The sequence below is a fragment of the Drosophila tropicalis genome, unplaced genomic scaffold (assembly GCF_018151085.1).
Source record: "Drosophila tropicalis isolate 14030-0801.00 unplaced genomic scaffold, ASM1815108v1 contig_878, whole genome shotgun sequence".
Classification (NCBI taxonomy): domain Eukaryota; kingdom Metazoa; phylum Arthropoda; class Insecta; order Diptera; family Drosophilidae; genus Drosophila; species Drosophila tropicalis.
The window spans coordinates 4,281,870-4,302,123 of record NW_027173374.1 but is presented as its reverse complement, the minus strand read 5'-3'; the positions used below and the strand labels follow the sequence as shown (position 1 = coordinate 4,302,123).

The window sequence follows — 20,254 nt, the reverse complement described above, 5'->3', positions numbered from 1 at the left end:
ACGGACGGACGGACATGGCTAGTTGAACTCGTCTCATCGTGCTGATCAAGAATATATATACTTTGTATGGTCGGAGATGCTTCGTTCTATGCGTTGCACACTTCTGACCAAAATTAATATACCCTTTTTGCAAGGGTATAAAAAACAAAAAGAGGAAAAAACGTATCTTTGCTGTCATAACTGACAGAGGAGCAGCCAAAAAGTTTATTGGCCACACTCACACATACTCATGCATATGTATACATGGCTAGCATACGTGTCGTTCTTGTTGTTGTTGGCCAATTGTCGTGTATCGTCAATTGGGCGTAATGAAAAAGTATAGAAAATTAAGCTTAAATATTGCATCACATTCCATAAATTTGCCACACATAATTTCAGGCATTTAAATTGCATTTTAACTGTAATTAAAAACTTTATTTAGCTTTCACTTACTCAGTTCCCATGTCTCTGTGTTTGTGTGAGTGTGTGCGAACGAAAATTAAATTCGACTTTTTAAGCAATTTATAAAATTTGCACGCAATTCAATTCCGTCCATTTTGTTGTCATTGTTGTCACTGGGTTTTTTGCTTTGATAGCCACACAAACACACAGAAACACATAAGTGAAAGCGCAATGGCGCACAGCATCAGCAACAGCGGCAATAACAATAACAATTTGCCACTCAATTAGCGTGGCCATTACTGAAAAACCCACTTAAGTATGCAATGATAAAAATTCAAAAGCGAATCGAGCAACAACGAAAGCCAACCAAAAAAGGCCAGCCAAGTATTCAGCCCAACCCCGCTCCCATAGATATCTAGGGGCCCATTTCCCATTTTCTCTTTGTTTCTCTGTGTTATGTTCAGACTTAAATATTTTGCTTATTGTATTTATTTGATTCTCTTCTTGCACTTTCTTTTGTTCCCCCCTCCCTGTTCATAGGGTCTAGAGCGCATGGTGGTCAATAGCGGAAGTCGGCCCACAGCACAGCTGGGGAATGAAGTGAGCCTAGCCAAAAGTGGAGCTACTGGAGCTGCATCTGGAGTCGTGGTCACACCGCAGTTGCGACATAAAATTGAAAAACTTGCACTCGAATTGCTGAAAATGGAAAATGAGAAATTTTCGATTCCGGCATTGAAATTGCTTTTGTCCTGCATCTATGTGGGTGAGTATAAAATGAACAAAACACAACAACAAAAAACAACAATAGAATAAGAATACCAATAACAAAAAATAGCATCACGATAAACAAACAATGCGGGGGTGCTCTATAGTTAGTTAGTATTGGCTTGGTAGGATTCTTGAATGAAACTAACAAAATAAATGAGGGAACCCCAAAAAAAATATATTTTGTAATTTCATTTAATGTCGCAAACAAACACCGCAAAACAAACAAAAAAAAAATAGAGTTAAAAGCTTTTTGTTAAGGTTGGGATAAAAACAAAATTTATATGGATTGGGGTGCAATGCAACCTCAATAATCAAACAATTGATTAATATAAATATATAAAAAGCATGACCACATTTTCTTCATTTTAATTAACTTTTGTTTACTTGTATCAAATAAAAATATTCAAGCCAAAGTCGGATAGATTTAAAATATCCATCATACATAAAACTAACTAAAATATTAAATTTCGAAATTTGCAATTTGGGATCAAACCTTTTTTTCCTTTTTGAAATATTATTATTATTATTATTATTATTATTATTATTATTATTATAAGTATAGGATATAGTTTTAAACTATCAACCTAACTATATTTTACAAGCACTGGCAACTAAGGCCTTCGGCTTAGACGAAAACTACATCCATACACTAGCCTGGGATTCGAACCCGGATCCTCGTTGTTCAGTTGCTCAAATGACTGGGTCACTTAGACAACTCGTCTACCGAGGACTGCATTTTTTTGAAATAGAACAAATACATTACTATGCAGTTCTGGTTTCTTCTATCACATTGTTTACAATTTCGCTTATTTTGTCCGGAGGTTTCCTTTTATTCAGGTCAACTTGTTGGCCCCTAATACTTGTGGTCCAACTGCGAACTTGTATGTGGGTATCTACCTATACATTTACGTATACATATATGCATTTATATGCTTATATCTCTGGGTGAGTCCTTGGGTTTTGGTAATTGCTATTTCACGACTGACTGTTGCTCTCTGCTGGCTAACAATAATCCCTGTTGCTTTTATTAGCGCCATTTCGTGGCAATTATTACCATTTGCCAAGTGTTGTCTGCACACTGACTGGAATGAATGTCATTTACGCAGATTTTTTTGTCGCCTCTCACTTCTGTTTTGTTTTTAGTGTAAATGCTAGTAAAGTGGATTTTGTCTGCTGGTTAGTTTTGTTTATGTAATCCTTTTGACCGGTCAGCCAATTTTAGGCTCATTTGACTGAAATCGGTTGAAATTTAAAGGGCAACCGACTTGGTTAACGGGTCAATAGAACTCAACTGAAATCCGCTTAGTTGCAATAGCCACACGCATGGACAAAAAAACAAACTCAAATCAGGCAATGGATGGTTAAGCCATTAACAAAAAAGGCAAGAGTGGGATGGTAGGCAGCAGAGAAAGAGAAAGCAAAAATGATTGCTCTGTCGCTGTTGTGTATCTGCAATCGTTGACTCCTTTCGTTTTTGTGAAAACAGTTTTTGGCCATTCAACTTTCAATGTTGGCCAACTAAGCACAGCTTTCAGCTGGCCAGAAATTATGCAAGCCATTCGCAAAACGGACACAAATATGTCGTCGCACTACACACAGAACGCACGTTTGTATTTTTCTTGCACTTTGTCAGTCTCTGGAATTGGCTCGCTGTCCCTTTCCCTGTCCCTTTTTTTCCAACGCCACAGCACGTAAATCCTTTGAGCAGTGTCAATGTTTGTACGATGCTAACTTTGTGCACCCTTCTAAATGGCGATGGCAATGGCGATGGCCAATGTCATCCATGGGTTTTTTCATTTTTCAAAGTTTTCTTTTTTCTTTCTTTCGCAAACACACACAAATTTCAAATTTGGTAGCCCAGGCTCTTGACAAAACGCAGCCAAACGGAAGTCGGCCATTGCGTATGGCGACCGTTTCCTTCAAGCTCTTTTAATAAACCACGTCGCGCAAGACAATACACGGCCCATCGACCGACAAAGAAAACAGAAAACAGTGAAAATAAAAATCGCGGAGAAAGCATAACAACGAGCAGACAAAAGAAAAATGAGTAAAAAAAACTTCCTTCAAAAATGCCACAAGGCCATGATAAATATTTGCTTCAATATTGGGCACACGTTTTTCGGTGGGTTTTCTAAGGACCCAACAGAATCAGCCTAATACTAAAAACTGCAAAAACCTTTTCTATACTCTATACCTAGGAAGATGCCATGTTAGCATAGGCATTAATTATAAAAAACACTTAATTAGCATCCAACATAGATTTGTTTAAAAAATTTAATTTAAAAATTAAAACAAAGTTTTCTTGTAACAAATTTAACATTACATCCACCGTACTTGAAAATAGGGAAATATTTGCTGTTCTACAAATTAAGTCAAAAGGTTTCTTAGAAGAACGTATTAGGATCTGTCTATTAATTATGGCTTTAACCTGTAGTTTATTTTTGTGATTTTTATTCTACACACAACTTATGTCCTGCAAATGCGATAGAGAGTGTTAAATATTCGTTGTATTTGGTGGCGTAGCTCCTCATAGATCTATGTTATTGTAGTTCTCTTTCAATGATTTTTTTTTCATTCTGTGGCACTTTTTTGCGCTTGCTTAAACGAATTTTAGAGTTTGTTGGGTTTTTTTTCGCTCTCTCTCTGTTTGGCCAATTGCTAGCGGCATTTGTGGCGTGCATAATTGTGGCCAGGCGCCGGCCGATACCATTCACCCACATCTCCATCTTCCCCAAGTCTACACTTTGGCAACAACAATGGTCAAATTGGCAACAGCCAGGCCAAACAAGCTACCCGCAGGCCAACAGCCATGGCCAACAATGTTAAGCTGGAAAACAAAGGCCAAAGTTAGCGCGATGAGGTAAAATTGGTGTATGAGGAGATTTGGTGGGGTAGCTTAAGTGGGGAATGGATTTGGTTGGTATTGTAAATAATTCGACGCCGCTAAACCACATTAAGCAGCCATGGCTTTACTTAACCACACACATACACTCGCATGCATCAAACACAGTCTACTCCGCATACAGACCCCAAACTTCCGTCAAAGTTGAGCTACGGCTGTGGCTTTTGGCACTTTCAACCTTTTCCTTTAGCCCCGCAGGCCCCTAGGAGTGGCTATTATTTTTGCACCTGACTGAAACTGAAACGAACACACGAATTTCCTTACTTGTTCTCTACTCATAGACATTGCCTGTTTTATATGAAATGACTAATTAGAATGAGGTGTCTTCTTCTTTTCAGGCTCATCCACACAATTAGAGACCACCGAATTGTCAAATGGCATTGTTCAAGATGATCCAGAGATCATTGCCCAGCAGAATGATAAAGTCGATATACTTTTGCATTGTATTAAATCATCGAGTCGAGATGCCGCGTGGATTTATGGACAAGTGCTGTGCCAAATTATTCGTGATTTAGTGCCACCGAATGAAATATTGACGAAGGTCATAAAGGAGTTTCTGGCCATAAATCAGCCACATGGCGATGTTATTGCCATGATTGTATATCAGGTGAGTAGTGGCCAAGATCTTGGCTACTTTCCTTTAAGTCTTGGGCTAGTCGTGCGTGCCCGCATACACCAGCACACGCCTACACCCACACACACACATATGCTTTTGATTTTATGGTCCCTCTGTTTGCGCCTGGAGACCGGAACGGAATGGGGCCAATGCAGCGCTAATGTTTGCCTTGGTCACAAGTCGAAAGGGTAAAATACTCGGCCAGCTGCTTCTTTTTGGCCCTATAGGTGGCACACATGTCTGTCTTGGTGTGGATGTGTGTGTTTGGAGAATTTTTTGGCAGCTTAGAAATTAATGGAATTCATGGCTACAGCTTTGGCCTCTGTCCAGTCCCTGGTATGTGGGTCAATAAGAGGCGAAACTGTGGGCTGCTGCCAAACAGCGATAAAATTTTTTCATTAGGTTCAAGGTTGTTTCATCTCTTCCCCCTAGTCTGTTAACGGGTGCGTGTACATGGAAATAATTTAGTAAACAAACCCAACGGAGAGGGACTGTCTCATCTCTCGGTGGAAATATGAAACCTCTAAGCCGCTCTAGCCAACTCAACGCAATTTGCACAGTCATTTTCAGGCAGCAGCAGCTCCACCAAACAGGATCCCATGCTACAGGAATTTCATTAGTCAACTCTTTGCCACAAAATGTGCCACCCATCCAACCAACCCACCATTTAGACATCTTCTGGTCGAGAAAGTCAAGACACCCCTCTCTCTAGTTTGTTGTACAATAGAATTTAATTTCCTTATTGTTGGTTAAACATTTTTTGGTAAGAGTAACTAACCCATTTCTCGCTTTCTCGTTTCTCTCTCCCTCGCTTTCACTATTTTGCAGGTATTTCGCTCAGCTATTGACTCTTCGTACCTGGAAATGCTGCAAGACTGGTTGATCTGCACATTGCCAACGTTTCTAGCACAGCCGGAGCAGCAAGGTGTCTGGGGTCTCAGCGTCATCTTTTTATCCGCCTCCATAAATCTGCATTTGATTAAACTATTTCCGTTGGTTGTGGGCTTTGGGCCAGCAGCGGCAGCAGCAGCCGGTAACTCGACGGCAACGGCCACGGCTACGGCTACGGCAACGACAACAGCGATGCCGACAGCATTGCCACCTCGTAAATTGGGTCAACACGAAATTGCATTGTTCGTGACAGCTGCACAAGATTTCCATGCGAAATTGAGTGGCGAGCAGCGGCAACGTTTCCGCGATGCCTTTGGCAATTTTAAGCAGAGTCAAGTCTATGCCAGGATGTTGCATAGCCTTTGATTGTGATAGCCCCGTAATAATCACTATCCCTTCCCTCCTTTACTCTTCTCTTTGGCTATTTATACTACTACTACGTTTAATTCCAATAGCTGCATCGTTTGCGGATTTCCTACAAGCACCGTGGACGAAAACTTGTTCCTAAGACAAGCGCAAGCGTGAATAACTAATTGCCAACGGCAAAAGTTCAAGCGGATGCATCCTCCGATTTTGGCACAAAAACTTTTTTAATAGTTGCCGAATACAAAATTAATTTATGCTTTACATTATGTGTAACTAATATTTAAATTATTGCAAACGAATAGCAGCAACCAGCACTCTGCCCACTCCAATACCCTCTGCAATTTGGCACTTCTTCGTAATCTGGTGGAAAGTTTAACGAGACCACCCGCAATTAATTCCTGCGGTTGGTTCAGCCGTATACGGATGCGGACACACGAACATTCAGTCCGACCCGCACACACAGCGAAAAAGAGAGAGATAGAGAGAGAGGAAAGCCGCATGCGGAAATTATGTTCTTGTCAGTTTTCGCATAAAGTTTATCATTTATTTATCATGACGTTGCTTGTTAGCCAAACGAATGAGTGAGACAAGGACATAGAGAGAACTTGGCCTCGGGTCGCAAGTAGCCATTATTATGCTGCTTAACCAATTGCTAGTTAATTGTTAAAACAAACTTACTTAAAAATTCCATTAAACGAAATTAAATTAAACACCTTCCAAACAACACTCACACCCACACTTCACTCACACTTATATTTATATGTATGTATGCCAATGTTTATTCCAATTTTAATAAAGTAACAAATATTAACACTTCCACAAACTATAAAGTTTTCTTTCAAAAATGTAAGTTGCTTCTGGTTTTTAATCATATTATAACATAAAGCAAACCGAAACTACTAAAGGCAATAATCGTCTTTGAACTCTATTTGCAAATCTGTTTAAACTTTTGCACTTTTGCCTGTTCTTGCAGGTAACAGTTCTTTTTCTTTGGGCCCTTTGCCAACAAAGCGCATTAAAATAGACAAAATGTCACATCCTAAAAAAAAAAAAAATATCGAAAGTTTCAAGTGCTAAAAGAAACTAAGAGGGACTAGTAGATGCCCTTGCCACTAGATATTTTATAAGAAAACTGTTAAAGTTGCAATTTAATCAACTGAAATTTGTAAAATTACATATTTTTTTTTGTTTGCCTGTTTTTTTTTTGTAGCAGTGGATTTAGTAAGTTTATTTGTATTTAAATGTAGATCATTTAAAATTAGAATGAAATTCATAAATTACCCACCTTTCCTTTATTTCTTTCTTACGTCTCACATTCTTCTAGGGCTGCAATCAACTTTTCAACAAACACACAAAAAAAAACACAACATACGCAAACACATACATATGTATATGTATGTACATATGTTCAAATGGATGTATGTTGTGTGCTTTCCAGTTTCTTAATCCTTGTATTAGCTTACACTTTACTTCACACTATTCATTTAAAACTTGAAACTAAACATTTGAAGCACAAATACAAACAGTACGGTCGCCATCTTTTTAAGACTTCTTCGGGGGGCCAGCGGAGCCCCCCTTAAAATTTTCTCACTTCTTCCTCGCGAATTATTAACTTTCTTAACCAAAAAACAAACATTGCTTTGAGATGAATGCGAAGTAGAACATTTGATCACCGATTGCTTTAAGTTCATTTCGATCTCATTTATTTTCACTTTATTTACTTTTAAACATACAAAATAAAAAAAAAACTTTTCACAGGCCAAAGCGTTGCGTGCCAAATAAAAAGAACAGTGTTGCCAGATTCTAAAACACGCTGAAATCCGCCAAAGTCGCTAAAACTCGCTAAAATTGACAGCACTGTTGCGAAAACGAACAGAAGAGAAAATAAAACAAGATTTAAACATTTAAATTTATTTTACAAAAATATTTCTATGAAATATTTATAATATCATAAATTGATCCTGAAATCGAATCTTTTCATTTATATTCACTTCAATTGTTTCCTTTTTAATAATTTTTTTATATATACATATGTATAACTTAATTACTTTCTAATTGAAAATAATTTGTGTGTGTGGGGAGTCTGATAAAAAGTAGTTTCATACAGTTGTAATATGGCAATAACAAAGTTTAGGTTCATATTTTTCATTGCAACAATTTAATGCAATTGCACTCTGTTGTTAACTGTATAAAATAGTGGCAAAAACCGTTGATTCAATGAGTTTCTGATTCTCAGTAAGCCAATGGATCCATTTCCTTCAGAGTAACGAAAAAAAATTGAAGGAAAAACGATGAACGATTTCCAACAACTTGCTGGCTTACACGAAAAAGAAAATGCAGTAGGAAAAAATATGCGGATACCGACTAAGAGTTTGTGTGTGTGAGTGAGAGAGTGTATATGTATATGTGTGTGTGTGTGTGCTGAAATTGACAGATAAACTTTTGCTTCATGCGTGTGGGCGGGACGTATGTGACTGTGTTGGTAGGTGGGAGCTCAGGATGGTGCTGGCTTTTGTGTACATACAAAGCATACCGGAAATTTGCCAGTTCAACGCAAATCCACAAAACAACAACAACAACGACAACAAAAAATGAACGGTTAAAAAAAGAAAGTTACAACACTCACACACACAACTAGCCCCGAAAATGAACTGCAAAGCTGTTGAAAGTTGTTTTTCTGGGCTGGCGCGACCGCATTATGCAATCGAGCGCAAAACGCGGTGGGTGTGACTTATACACATATGTACATACATACATACATATGTATAAGTCAATGTCCGAGTCTTAGTCCTTGTCTCTGTCCGTCTAACAAACTATGCATGCCCATGTGTCTCCGTGTGTCTGTGTGTGTCAAGACAATATCGTCATAGTCGCGCCATTATGCCGCACGCCAAGAGGTAAGAGTGGCAATTTGGCCAATGCTTTGGCCCATAAACTGCAACATTTCGGCTATCAGCTATTGGTTACGCTCCATTTGCCTCGAAATGCCATATAGCCATAGCCACAGCCAAGAAGGAGCACAGATTGTTGTCCACCTGAGCTCAGGTGGATGAGCCCATGACCTGGACCAGATTCCATTTTGTTTCACGTTAACAGCGTTTACAGTTAGATTTCTCTTTGCCACTGTTAAATACGAAACTCACCACTTTTCGGAGTAATTCTCTTTGCGTCAGGACTCTCTTAAATCTTCAAACAAGTCGAGCTCTCTTGCAGTCCTCTTCTCTCTGTATCTCTCTCTCTTGCTCTTCGGCTCTTTTTTTTGTAGTAGGTCAGTAGTGAAAGTCCTTGTTCCGTTCCATAACGTTTCACTCATATTCTGTCTGTTTGTATTGGTCTGGCTTTAAATGTTATACTCATATTTATGATTATTGTTATTATGATAATGTCAGCACTTGCTGTTGTTGTTGTTGTTCTGATTCGAGGACCAAAGAAGTTAAGAGCAGTGAACCGTGAGTTTTTATGGCGCCAATAGTTGACCAACAACATTGATTTCCATTTCATATAGAAACGACAAAACCAAAGAGAAAAAAAGCGAGAATGGACGACACCTGTTTTGGCCATTGCTTCTGGTCTTTTAGCAGCTAATTTGAAATTTTGATTACATGGCCCAGGACGTCGACCGGATCACGGCTAGAGTGATACGCATTAATTACATTCAACGTTACCTAGTGTCGGCTTGAGCAGTGGGTGGCAGGGAAGGAAAGACTGAAGACTGCTTATTAAAATTGAATAAATTATGCAAAAGTACGCGCATAGCCACAAGATGGACACGGCATAATTAATACCATGTAGCCGCTGGGCGGCCAATGCAATCAACATCTTTGGTTTTCGGCCAAAGTCAAGGCTTAGGTGCCACAGCCTCGAAAGAAGAGAGAGAGAGAGAGACAGAGAGAGAGATGCCTTGATAAGCTAAAATGAGCTAACCAAGAGTCAAAGGCAAATGCCTCAAGTGGTTTTCCCACGACACAGAATGAGACAGAGAGTGGAGGAGGGAGAGTCTGTGGTGCAAGGAGGGTTGAGGTGCTTGCTGGCAGGATATTAGAATAAATAAATGCATGAGTGAGTGTATAAATGAATGCAAGTACGAGTGAATGCACACTTGCAACTCTCTGTGTCTCTCCCTCTCTCCCTATGTGTATCTCTCACTCTCTCTATTACTCTCTGTACACTCTCATCGATGGCAATCCAAATGTTTGTGCTGGTTACAACAACGTCGTCAACGATGACTACCAGGAGGATATGAAGTATGCTGAATGCTGTCTGGAGGGGGCTACAAGGCACTGCAATATCCATGACAAGTATTTCAATTTCACGTTTTACGCATCACTTAACGCCCATTCAAATGCCAGCAGCGAAATTTATATGCGCATTGCAATAGTTTTTGGCAAACGCAAACTATATTGCGAAAACGCTTCAAGTGTGCCACCCCCACCATCCCTCACCCACCATCCCTCACCCCCCTTTTCGCTTCATCAACACTGGCAACGCCAATTTAAAACAGATTGATTTTTCAATTTTAAGCTTCTGTTTTTTGTTTTTTTTTTTTTTTAATGCTTTAATAATTTACACACAAAAACTAATCACTAACTACAATTACATGTTTCAAATTACTTTTTCCTATATACACAATACGGAAATGACCGTAAACATTTATTAAAATCCTGTTGTCGATGTTCGTGCACAGGACGTCTTTCGTGGCGGTGGCAAATCAGATGTATAATTATTATACCGATCCGAGCAGTTAATAGCCTGCAAAAAGGAAAAAAGAAATAAAATATGGCAAATTTTTAGATAAGCAAATTGAAGATAAGTTAAATATTTAAATATTTATACTAATGCTAAAGGTAGATCAAATAAAGACACTCAATTGCGGCCAATGGTCCCAAAATGTTTGATTAATGATGTGTTTTGTTGCACAGCCGTTAGCTGCCTGGCTCTCTAAGGGGGCCAAGAGTCTTGCCCTGGCTCTGACTCTGGCTCGACGCTCTCTGTTTTGGTCTGTGTATGTGTGTACATAGCTTTGCATTTGAATGATTAGATTTGATTCAATATTCAATTATTTAAGTGGTTTGAGGTGTTGAAATACCAGCAGAGATAAACTGCCATCGGCTTAGAGACTGCTGTCACCACCCACAGACAGACTGCCCACCCACCCATCGGGGACGGGTGGCCACATTGGTATGGGGCACGGGGTCGTTTGCATATAAATGATTTATGAATTTGTGTTTTGATTGAACTGCCTGAAATTGTTGATTAGTGCCTCGTCATAGGAACAGCAACAATAATGACAGCATCGACCTGCGGGATCAGCTCAACTGTACCAAAACCATATACAGTCGCAGATAAAACGACTCGAGGGAAATGAAATACGATTTTAGGTCCATCAGAGATATGAACCTTTTTCAACCATCAGCGAGTTGAAATGTTACCCGAAATCTCTTTTGTTATAATTTCATTACATGGGCAAAATGCATGGTAAATAATTGAACAAAAAAAAAATCCATTTATCTGTGCCACATTAAAGACGAGGCTTCATTTCTATGTCTTAACTGACTCAAATCACATTATGTCAGCGGTGTCAGGTGAGTGTGTGTGTGTGTGTGAAGCATATTTGACTAATTGTATAATGGACAGGTCAGTCAGCTAGGCAATTAGTCACAATTGACATATACACTCTTTTTCATTCACCAATTTTTCGCTTTTTTCTTTTTTTTTTTTTTTTGGGTAACTTTCTAAAGTTCTGGGAAAATAAAATGAAATAAGGTTTTCAGCACACGCGTCTAGCACAACATAACATGGCCGAATAAACAATACAACAGCAACTACAGCAATGGCATGGCAATTTAATTAATGTAATTAATCTAATTTAATGACTTGACAAACACATCAATTAGCAAAAGGCGAACGACCAGTCCGGAACGCAATTTATATGCAAAGTGCCAAAGACTTTGCACGAAATGGAAAATATTCCCTGAAACTGAAACTGAGATAGCAAAAATAACGCCAACTCACGCACCACAGCAACAAGAGCAGCAGGAAAACAAAATTAAAATATTAAAATTAAGCCACAAAATGATTGAAAGGAAATGTTAAATATAACAAAAAGAGAATACCAAAAAAAAAAAAAAAAAAAATGTAGAACCTCTCTCTATCTCTTTCAATCGAAGGACTTTCTCCTTCCTATTTTCTTCGACCTGTTTTTGTGTCTGTTTTTGCTTTGTCCCTAAAGTAATTAAAAGTAAGTAAACCAAAATCGTCCTGCCGGAATGCGATTTGGGTGAAGGCATCAACTCGGGGGAAGGAATTCAAAGTCCAGTGATTTGCGTTCCGCAACGTTTTTTCGTGTATTTTTGGACGATTTTTTCTTTCTGTTTTTAATGTTTATGTAAATGGCCGCTGACCAAAAAGAATTAATGCGTCCCGAAAGTGAGTTGAATTGGAATGAGCCGATGCTGTGGCCAAAAGAAAAAAATGCGTGTCGACTTGCGACTGTGTGGGCGTGGCATCACGAACATCACCGAACAAATGCCAATGTCGACGGCCTCATTGAATTTGCATAAAATGTTGTCGAAAAGGCTATAATTTCTTATTCTTTCAATGTGCCTGCTAATTTGATAGTAGGTATCCACAATTTGTTAGACTGGAAAAAGTCGTCGTGTGAAAATCACAATGCTAAAAATGATAATCACAAAATGCCAAAAAAAAAAAAATAAGCAGACTGATTTCAGAATTAATTATTCAACTGATTTTCGTCTCTTTAAAATTACGTCTTCTTTGTCTTTAAATTATAGATTTTTTAGTATTCTAAATATAAAGGGGAATGTATGATTTATTTAAAATCTTATTAAATTAAATAACATAGTATATTGGCAATTAAAAAATCTGTTTAAGATGAAGCACTGTCTAAAAGAACAAAGAGTTAAAATATTATAAATCTTTTTGCCTTGAATTTCTTAGCCGAAGGATGTTATTTATCATCAGAATTAACTAGAATCGAAAAAAAAGACTAACAATAAGTTGTAAACTGAATAGAAAGGAAACAAGAATGGCCATCAGGGAATAGAACAAGTTCTCGTGACTTGATTTTTATAGTCTTTTATAGTTAGTGTTGTTCTATAGTTAACGGCATTTAACTAGAATGCCGGCATTAAAAATGTTCACTGTTTTGTTGTTCTACTCATTTTTTAGTGATTTGTCCATGAGAGGCAAATAATTTTATAGAAAATGCTCAAACAGATTTGTTGCAGCTGCTGTTCATTGTTTAAATCGAATATATGTACATATAGACTTATATACCTAGATGACCAATCAAGTGATGATCTGTTCTGCTTTGACGGCATTTGGTTTGATGGTCATGGCTTGTTGTTTCTATTTGATAGGAATTTTGCTGTAAATTTACCTATTTATATATAGAGAGAAAGATATCTATACATATATATTTGGATATCTCTTGTTGCTATTTGCTTTGGCGTTTCATGTGAATCCATATTCGGCCCACGCGGCGTATGCGCGTTTTTCGCACTTAACTCATTAAAATCAGGCCCGCCTGCACGCCAAACAAATTAATGAGGAAACGCGCCCAGTTTCGTTTTTGTTATCTTTCTTTTTTTTTGTTTTTTAGGTGTATATATTATTATATTTTTTTCTTCTTATATTTATGTTGTATTTTTTTAGTTTTTTCTGTTGTGTGTTTGTTTTGTTGGTTGCTTGCTTGCTTGTCTGTTGTTATCGTAAATTATTTAATTGCATTTCAGATTTTTGATTTGAAATTAAAAAATATTTCATTTCCAAAAGAAAAAAATACATTAAAAATGGAAAATTGAAATCGCTCGATAGCGGAAATTAAGGCAATTGCTTGACGTTTTTATAATGCCATGGAAAATTACCTTATGCAGAAAGAGAGCGAGCGAGAGAGAAGATAGAAATAGAGAAAAATTTGCAATTATTTTCGAAAAAAAACGTGTGTATATGATTGTATTAAAGGATTTGTGACACTCGCAATACATATAACGGGTTAAAAGGGGCGAGGACAGGAAAAGGAAGAAGAAAAACACACACAAACACATCCACAGAAAATAAAAACAATTGCCAACAGTCAATACATCAATATATTGACCAAGCACTCAGCAGGCCAGCAATTGAAGAGCTCTTCAAATGCGTTCCCCAGTTCAGCTCACCTTGTAGAAAGCCTTGCGAAAATTGTCAGACAAAAATGCATAGAGGAGGGGATTGATGCACGAGCTGGTATAGGCCAATGTCTGTGACACAATCTGCAATATGACGAAGAACATGCTATTGGCATGATATAAATTCAATGATTTCAGCAACAGGATAAGCTGAAAATAAAAGACATTTAATTAGTTCTATGGTTCGTAGTTTCAGAACTACCGTTTAACTCACCTGAACTGGCAGCCAGAGTGAGGCAAAAGCTATGACCACGACAACAACAAGTCTGGTGACCCGTTTGCGTCCCCTTTGCGACTCCTTGGACATGCGTACGCCACTGCCCTGACGCCAGAGACGCATTATCATACGCACATATAGACCACTGATGATCATCAAGGGCAGCAGATATGCAGAGATGAAGAAACTAACCTGAAATGTGCTTCTCTTCAATAGGGGATTCTCAATGAACATGCACATGGAATAGCTGATGTCCGTTTTGTTATCATAGCCGGCCTGTAAAAACACAAAACGATAGAAACAAAGTATTTGACAGATAATAAATTACAACTCTATGGAAAATAGTAAAAGTAACTATTTAGATCACGCGACCGCACGGGCCCCACTGACGCACTAATGGAGGAGGCCAGGCCATAAAACGATCCACTGTCTGGCGGTCTGTCTGTCTGCTTGTCTCATATATCGTAAAAATATTTTTGCAGCCTTTAGCCATATATTTTGTTTACCATTTTGTTTACAATCATATCTCCTGCGCTATCTCTTTCTTTTTCATCCTCCCTCCTTGTCGTTCTCGTTTAAAAAGCGAGAAAATTCTTACAGAAATATTGTTTGTTTATTGCCCTCTTTTGTTGTTACACTGAGCCAACAAAAATTGAGTTGAAAATCTGTATAGCATTAGCTTAGTGTAGTCAAATCAGATTTATGTGTGCTTAATACATATATATATATACATTTGTATAGATATTTTTATGATTTTATTGAGTTCTTGTGTACCACACAAAGAGATGTTAATGCGTTTGCCATGTACAAGCGACTTCTCACTTTAACCAAACGCACGACCAGCTGTCAATCAAAGCCTTGACATGTCTGGCCAATCTGTATATATATATGTATATATATCAAGCATAGACAATTAGAGGGATTTTCACAGACGATGCCGACCAAACGACATATGCCGCAGCTCAAATTATGGACTTATCGATTTCTAATAACGCAAGATAATGACAAAACCAAAAAAAAAATAATAATAATTGGTGTCTGTTATTGTTATTTTTATTACTTATTATTTGCATATATGCATATAGATATACATATGTACATATGTATGTATGTATGTATGCGTGTGCAGGAACAATTGTAATATGAAAATAATTAATAGGAAACTCTTAATTAAGTAATATGTTGATCAAACATGAGTTAATTATGTCATTTTGTCGTACGTTTCTTTTGTATTCCCTGTTTATATTTGTATCTATACGTGTTATCTATACACACAAATACACACTCTCGCACACATGCACACACACGAATAAGCTATTCAATTTGTGGCTGATATTTTTCGGGCTTAATCCTTAAACAAAGTAAAAGCAAACAAATAAATAAACAACACAAAACTGCCAAACAATAAAATGACCCAAAAGAGAAGCGTGAAATGCCATTTAATAATACACAAACACGTACATGTGTATATGTATGTATGTATCAGATTACAACAACAATAACAACAGAAACTCATCTAACACAACCAATGGAGCATCTCAAAGATAAAAGCCGAGATAAGATACATTTAATTACAAGCAACTATAATGCCATTATAAGCATAAGAAACCATTGAATGTCTATGGCCAAAAGAAAAACAACAACAATTTTCCTTGACGTGTGTGTGTGTGTATACGTTGCGTTGTGTGGAAAATTTTAGCAGTGGCAAATTGAGAGAGTTAAACTTCTAGGCAAAGCAATATAAATTTATCAAGTCTATAAAAGGAAAAACAAAAAGTATCCTTAGACATTTATGTGTCAAGGTAAAACTAAAGTGTAAGTATATTAATAACATTACGTAAGTATATTAATAACATTCTTAAATATGTTGAAGAAAATTTAATAGGTTTCTCTTTATTGGCTATGAATGATTACATGAGGAAGATACGCTTTGTAAGGATCAATTTCTTCTTTAATGAAAGCTAAAGAAGACGTGTAGTAAAAGAAGGAACAAAGGAATAGGCGATCTACATAGTTCGAATTTAAAAACAAGAGTAAAATAGTTTGACTAAAAGAACTTAAAAGTTATTGGAATTCCATTTATCATAATCAAGGCCAAGGTAATAACGATTCAAAAAAGTTTCACATGTTACATTATTTGACAAATCCTATTTCATTTCCATTAACTGCTCTTAAATGCCTTTCTAAAGAATTTCTCTTAATAGATGAAACAATTTGAGTTATATATGTTGCTGGCAATCTTCAGATATATGAATTTTTGATTTATGATTTATGCCAAATGTTGGCAGCTTCAAATTAAGTAAACAGATCGTTGAGCAAGATCAGCAAATACGCAAATTGCAAGACGTTTTATTCCCACATGGATTGCTGCCTTCTTTTGTTTTCATTCTTTTTTTCGCTTTTGAAGGGGCGCTTATTAAACAATTAACTTGTTCTTCACACTTTGTGCATTGATCATAAAAACATTAGCACCCTAATGGAGAACGGCCATTGGCCAATCGTAGCCCACAACTGCGTCTTGTTTGTCTTCAACTGATATATCAAGGCCAGAAAAAGTCAAATTGGGTAGACTATACATTTATCATAAGCAGAATGCTGGCAGCTTATTCAAAAAGTTTTCAAGTGCAAAGTTCCCATTATGACCACTTGTTACGACTGAATGGCTAAATGGCTGGCTGGTTGGCTGGTTGGTTGGTTGGCTGGATGGCTGGATAGCTGTTTGACTGGCTGCTTTTGATTTATGCCAGAACCGTGTAGGAACTGAAATGTGAATTTCCATCCTACGCATATATTGGCAAATGTTTCGCATTTTCGTTGGCTGCTTCTCTGCTCTATAATTAAAATTTATGCATTTAAAATAGCAAATTAGTAACAAAAACAAAACAGATACACAACCCCAGCCCCACATTTTCCCCATATGTAAACACAATGCGTACGAAAGAAGACATAAAGAGAGATTTGGCTGCCATCTACCTGGCCATCTCTCTATATATTGCGGATCGAACACGAGGCAGAGGTAAAAACAGCAGCAGTATTGACGTGTAGCTCAAGCGGCTCGATAGATTGAACGAGGTGTGGATGATGGAAAGCAATAAATTGACCTGGCCTGTGTTATTCGCAGCACATTACGGCACAGTGGGCTACGGAAATCTTAGCCCACCCACACCCCCGCTCTGCTAGACTAAGACTTACCAACACATCATGAGTAAAGGTCACCGGCGAAGAGATGGTCAAGACAACCGTCCATAGTGTTATAATGGCAATTTTTGTAATATGCTCAGTGCGCAGCATACGTGATCTTATGGGATGAACAACGGCTAGAAAACGATCGATGGACATCAGGACGAGAGTATAGATCGAGGCAAAGGCCGTGACGACAATCAAGTATTGAACACTGCGGCACCATATGGCTCCAAATGGCCAATGATGAGTCACATAATCGGTTGCTGTGAATGGCACACAAAAACAAACGAATAGCAAGTCTGCTACGGCTAAATTTACAATCAATAGATTCGTTGTCGAGTACATATTTTTGTTGAGCAGCACCACAAATATGACCAAAAGATTGCCAAAGAATCCGGTTAAAGCAATGATTCCAAATATAAAGGGTACTAGCCAACGTACGACGCTCTGCACCGCCATCTCCTCCTCCAAGGTCATTTCCGAGCTGGTTTCATTGCTGCTGTTGTTGTTATTGGCCAGACTGGTCAGATTTATGTCCAGGCTGCTGCTGCTGCTGCTGGTTGTCCAGATGCCAAGTGCGCTAAGTGTTGTATTCTCCATATTTTTGCGACAGTTGAGGTTCTTCGATTGATTTTTAATTGACCGGCATTTGTTTCAATTCACACACACGCACACACACATATTCATTTGGATTTTTTTGCAATTTTCTCTTTGCTGTTGTAAGTTGTTTCTTTTTATTTTCAGTTCAGTGATTTCCAAATAACAAATTTCCTATCCACAAAGCAGCCGCAGAAAAAGAATGTACAAAAATTCAATTCAATTATCATGCGCAATAATCGAACGATACGAGCGGCGACAATATTGGCCCAGACTACAAGTCCGTGTGTTCAAGGCACTCTGTAAAGGATCCCACAAAAAAATCGTTATGCACAAGCCGGACGAGAACGAAAGCAATTTGGTTGAGAGTACCGAAACACCGACAGAGCCAAAGTGGGGTGGTGGGGGTTGCCAGTCACTGGCAAAACGATAAAGGTAATTGTAACAAGGTAAGACAACAATACGAAAGATACACAAGGCCAATGGCTGGGCCCTCTGGGCAGGCCACTCCCTGTCACTGTGTCACTGACTATCCAATATCCTTTTTGGCTCCTTATTCACTCACATACACACACACATACATATATACTCGCGCCCATGCCATAAATCTTATAATTTTGTTTGCTTCTTTTTGCGCCAAGTAAATGTCACAAATTTGCCATTGCCGCCTTCATTTCACATTGCCTAATTTCATTTCGCGCACAAAATTTGATTGACGAAGTCAACGTTTCCATAAAAATATAGATAGAATGGATATATGTATAAACATAAATGTAGGTATGTATGTTCGTATCTATATATATTTAATATTTTTTAAGAATCTAAGAATCGGAAAAAACATTCAAACTGCACGCGTTCGTTTCCAGTGAACAACTGATTGCTGGCTGAGGCTACAGATGACTATGACGACGATGCCAGCGGCAGCGGCAACAGAGAAGCCGGCAACAACAACAATAACAACAACTAAAGAAGCAGCAGCAGCAGAAATAATAACAACAACAACAACAAGAAAAACAGACGGCGTACGCAGCGTATGAGCAATGTGGCAAGAGCATGGGTAGCCGCCATCTTCTTGGCTAATGGTTTTTTTTTTTTTTTTTGACCAGGCGGGCAACTGCTCCAGCTCCAGCTTTAGTAATAGCAACAACAATTGGTCGCCAATCTTCTCCTGCTCCAATGGTTAGCTCTCTGGTTTACTCCCGCTGTCAATGTCGCCATTGTGTTGCACAGCTTGACGTCCTTACCGCCGTCGACTTCTACGTCGACGTCCACGTAGATGCCAGCGTCGCTGCTCTGCTTTGTGCTTAATTTCTCTGATTAACTGTTTGTGCAAAAAAAAAAAAAAAACAACAACAACAAAACAAAAGCAGAAAGCAAAGTAACAGCAACAAAAAAACTGAAAGAAAAAAAACGAAATAACGCAAACACAACGACAATTTGCCTGGCACGCGCTCAGTTTCCCACTCATTCGGTTCACGCCTCAATAAAGCATTTACCCACCTCCCGTTAACCTCTGGGAAGTCGGCACCCTCTAAATCACCCAACCACCCACCAACCAACCCACCAGTGCGTCCCTACCACCCACCCACCCTCTATGCGTCCAGCCTACGTTTATTGTCTGGTGTGCTTATCGCAATGCTCTTATCGTTCCCTTCTTCGACTGGGGGCCAATGAATGTAGGCCCCCACCATACCCTTACCTTCTCACTCTCTCGGTTAATACACCATTTACACCTTTGGGCGCCTCAGCCATGTCACAGCATTACATAACCGCAGTGCCAGAGCGCAAGCAGCCTTTGCCTAGCTGCAAAACCCATTTACATGGTTTTTATTGCCATTGCCAGCCCACACATTGCCACCTCACCTGTCACCCACAGACCCAGCTCAGCTTAGCTCCTGAGATACAGACCGAGACAGAGACTGAGTCAGAGACACTGTGGCGTTGGCAGCGATGCCAACGTCACTTCCATATCCTTATTGCCAGACCTGTGGCTCATCAAACCTGCGGCCGAGCTGTCGCTCAGCATTTACGTTACCTTGACGTGGGGCCACACGCCTCAACAACCTGATGAGATTAAAAGCAAATTAAACGAAATGTTAAAAATCGTGGACCAAGACATTGCCAGATACTGGGACAGAAACAACAAC

At 38.6% G+C, this 20,254-nt stretch overlaps 2 protein-coding genes and 1 long non-coding RNA gene across 5 annotated transcripts in view; 1 reads left to right on the top strand and 2 right to left on the bottom strand.

Annotated features, from left to right (window-relative positions):
• The window catches only part of htt (huntingtin), a 38,326-nt gene extending 31,579 nt beyond the window's left edge, over positions 1-6,747 (top strand). For both annotated transcript variants that reach the window (XM_068299448.1, XM_068299449.1), the window contains 3 exons: positions 922-1,144; positions 4,390-4,658; positions 5,496-6,747. In XM_068299448.1, coding sequence (XP_068155549.1) covers positions 922-1,144; positions 4,390-4,658; positions 5,496-5,924 — 921 coding nt within the window. In that variant the 3' untranslated portion in view covers positions 5,925-6,747. The remainder of the gene's footprint in view (positions 1-921; positions 1,145-4,389; positions 4,659-5,495) is intronic.
• The window catches only part of LOC137584289 (uncharacterized), a 69,280-nt gene extending 61,887 nt beyond the window's left edge, over positions 1-7,393 (bottom strand). The window contains exon 1 of the long non-coding RNA XR_011033475.1: positions 7,210-7,393. This is a non-coding gene — a long non-coding RNA (uncharacterized lncRNA). The remainder of the gene's footprint in view (positions 1-7,209) is intronic.
• A 3,071-nt stretch (positions 7,394-10,464) lies between these two features.
• AstA-R2 (Allatostatin A receptor 2) lies at positions 10,465-19,291 on the bottom strand. 2 transcript variants are annotated; one of them, XM_068300726.1, is made up of 4 exons: positions 17,520-19,291; positions 14,325-14,603; positions 14,102-14,260; positions 10,465-10,673 (listed from the first exon to the last, which is right to left on the bottom strand). In XM_068300726.1, exons 1-4 carry the CDS (start codon positions 18,108-18,110, stop codon positions 10,578-10,580), a joined length of 1,125 nt encoding a protein of 374 aa, XP_068156827.1. In that variant the 5' UTR covers positions 18,111-19,291; the 3' UTR covers positions 10,465-10,577. The 2 variants fall into 2 exon arrangements, with proteins under 2 accessions (XP_068156827.1, XP_068156828.1); XM_068300727.1 differs by lacking the exon at positions 17,520-19,291 and adding an exon at positions 14,834-15,174.
• Positions 19,292-20,254: the final 963 nt, after the last annotated feature.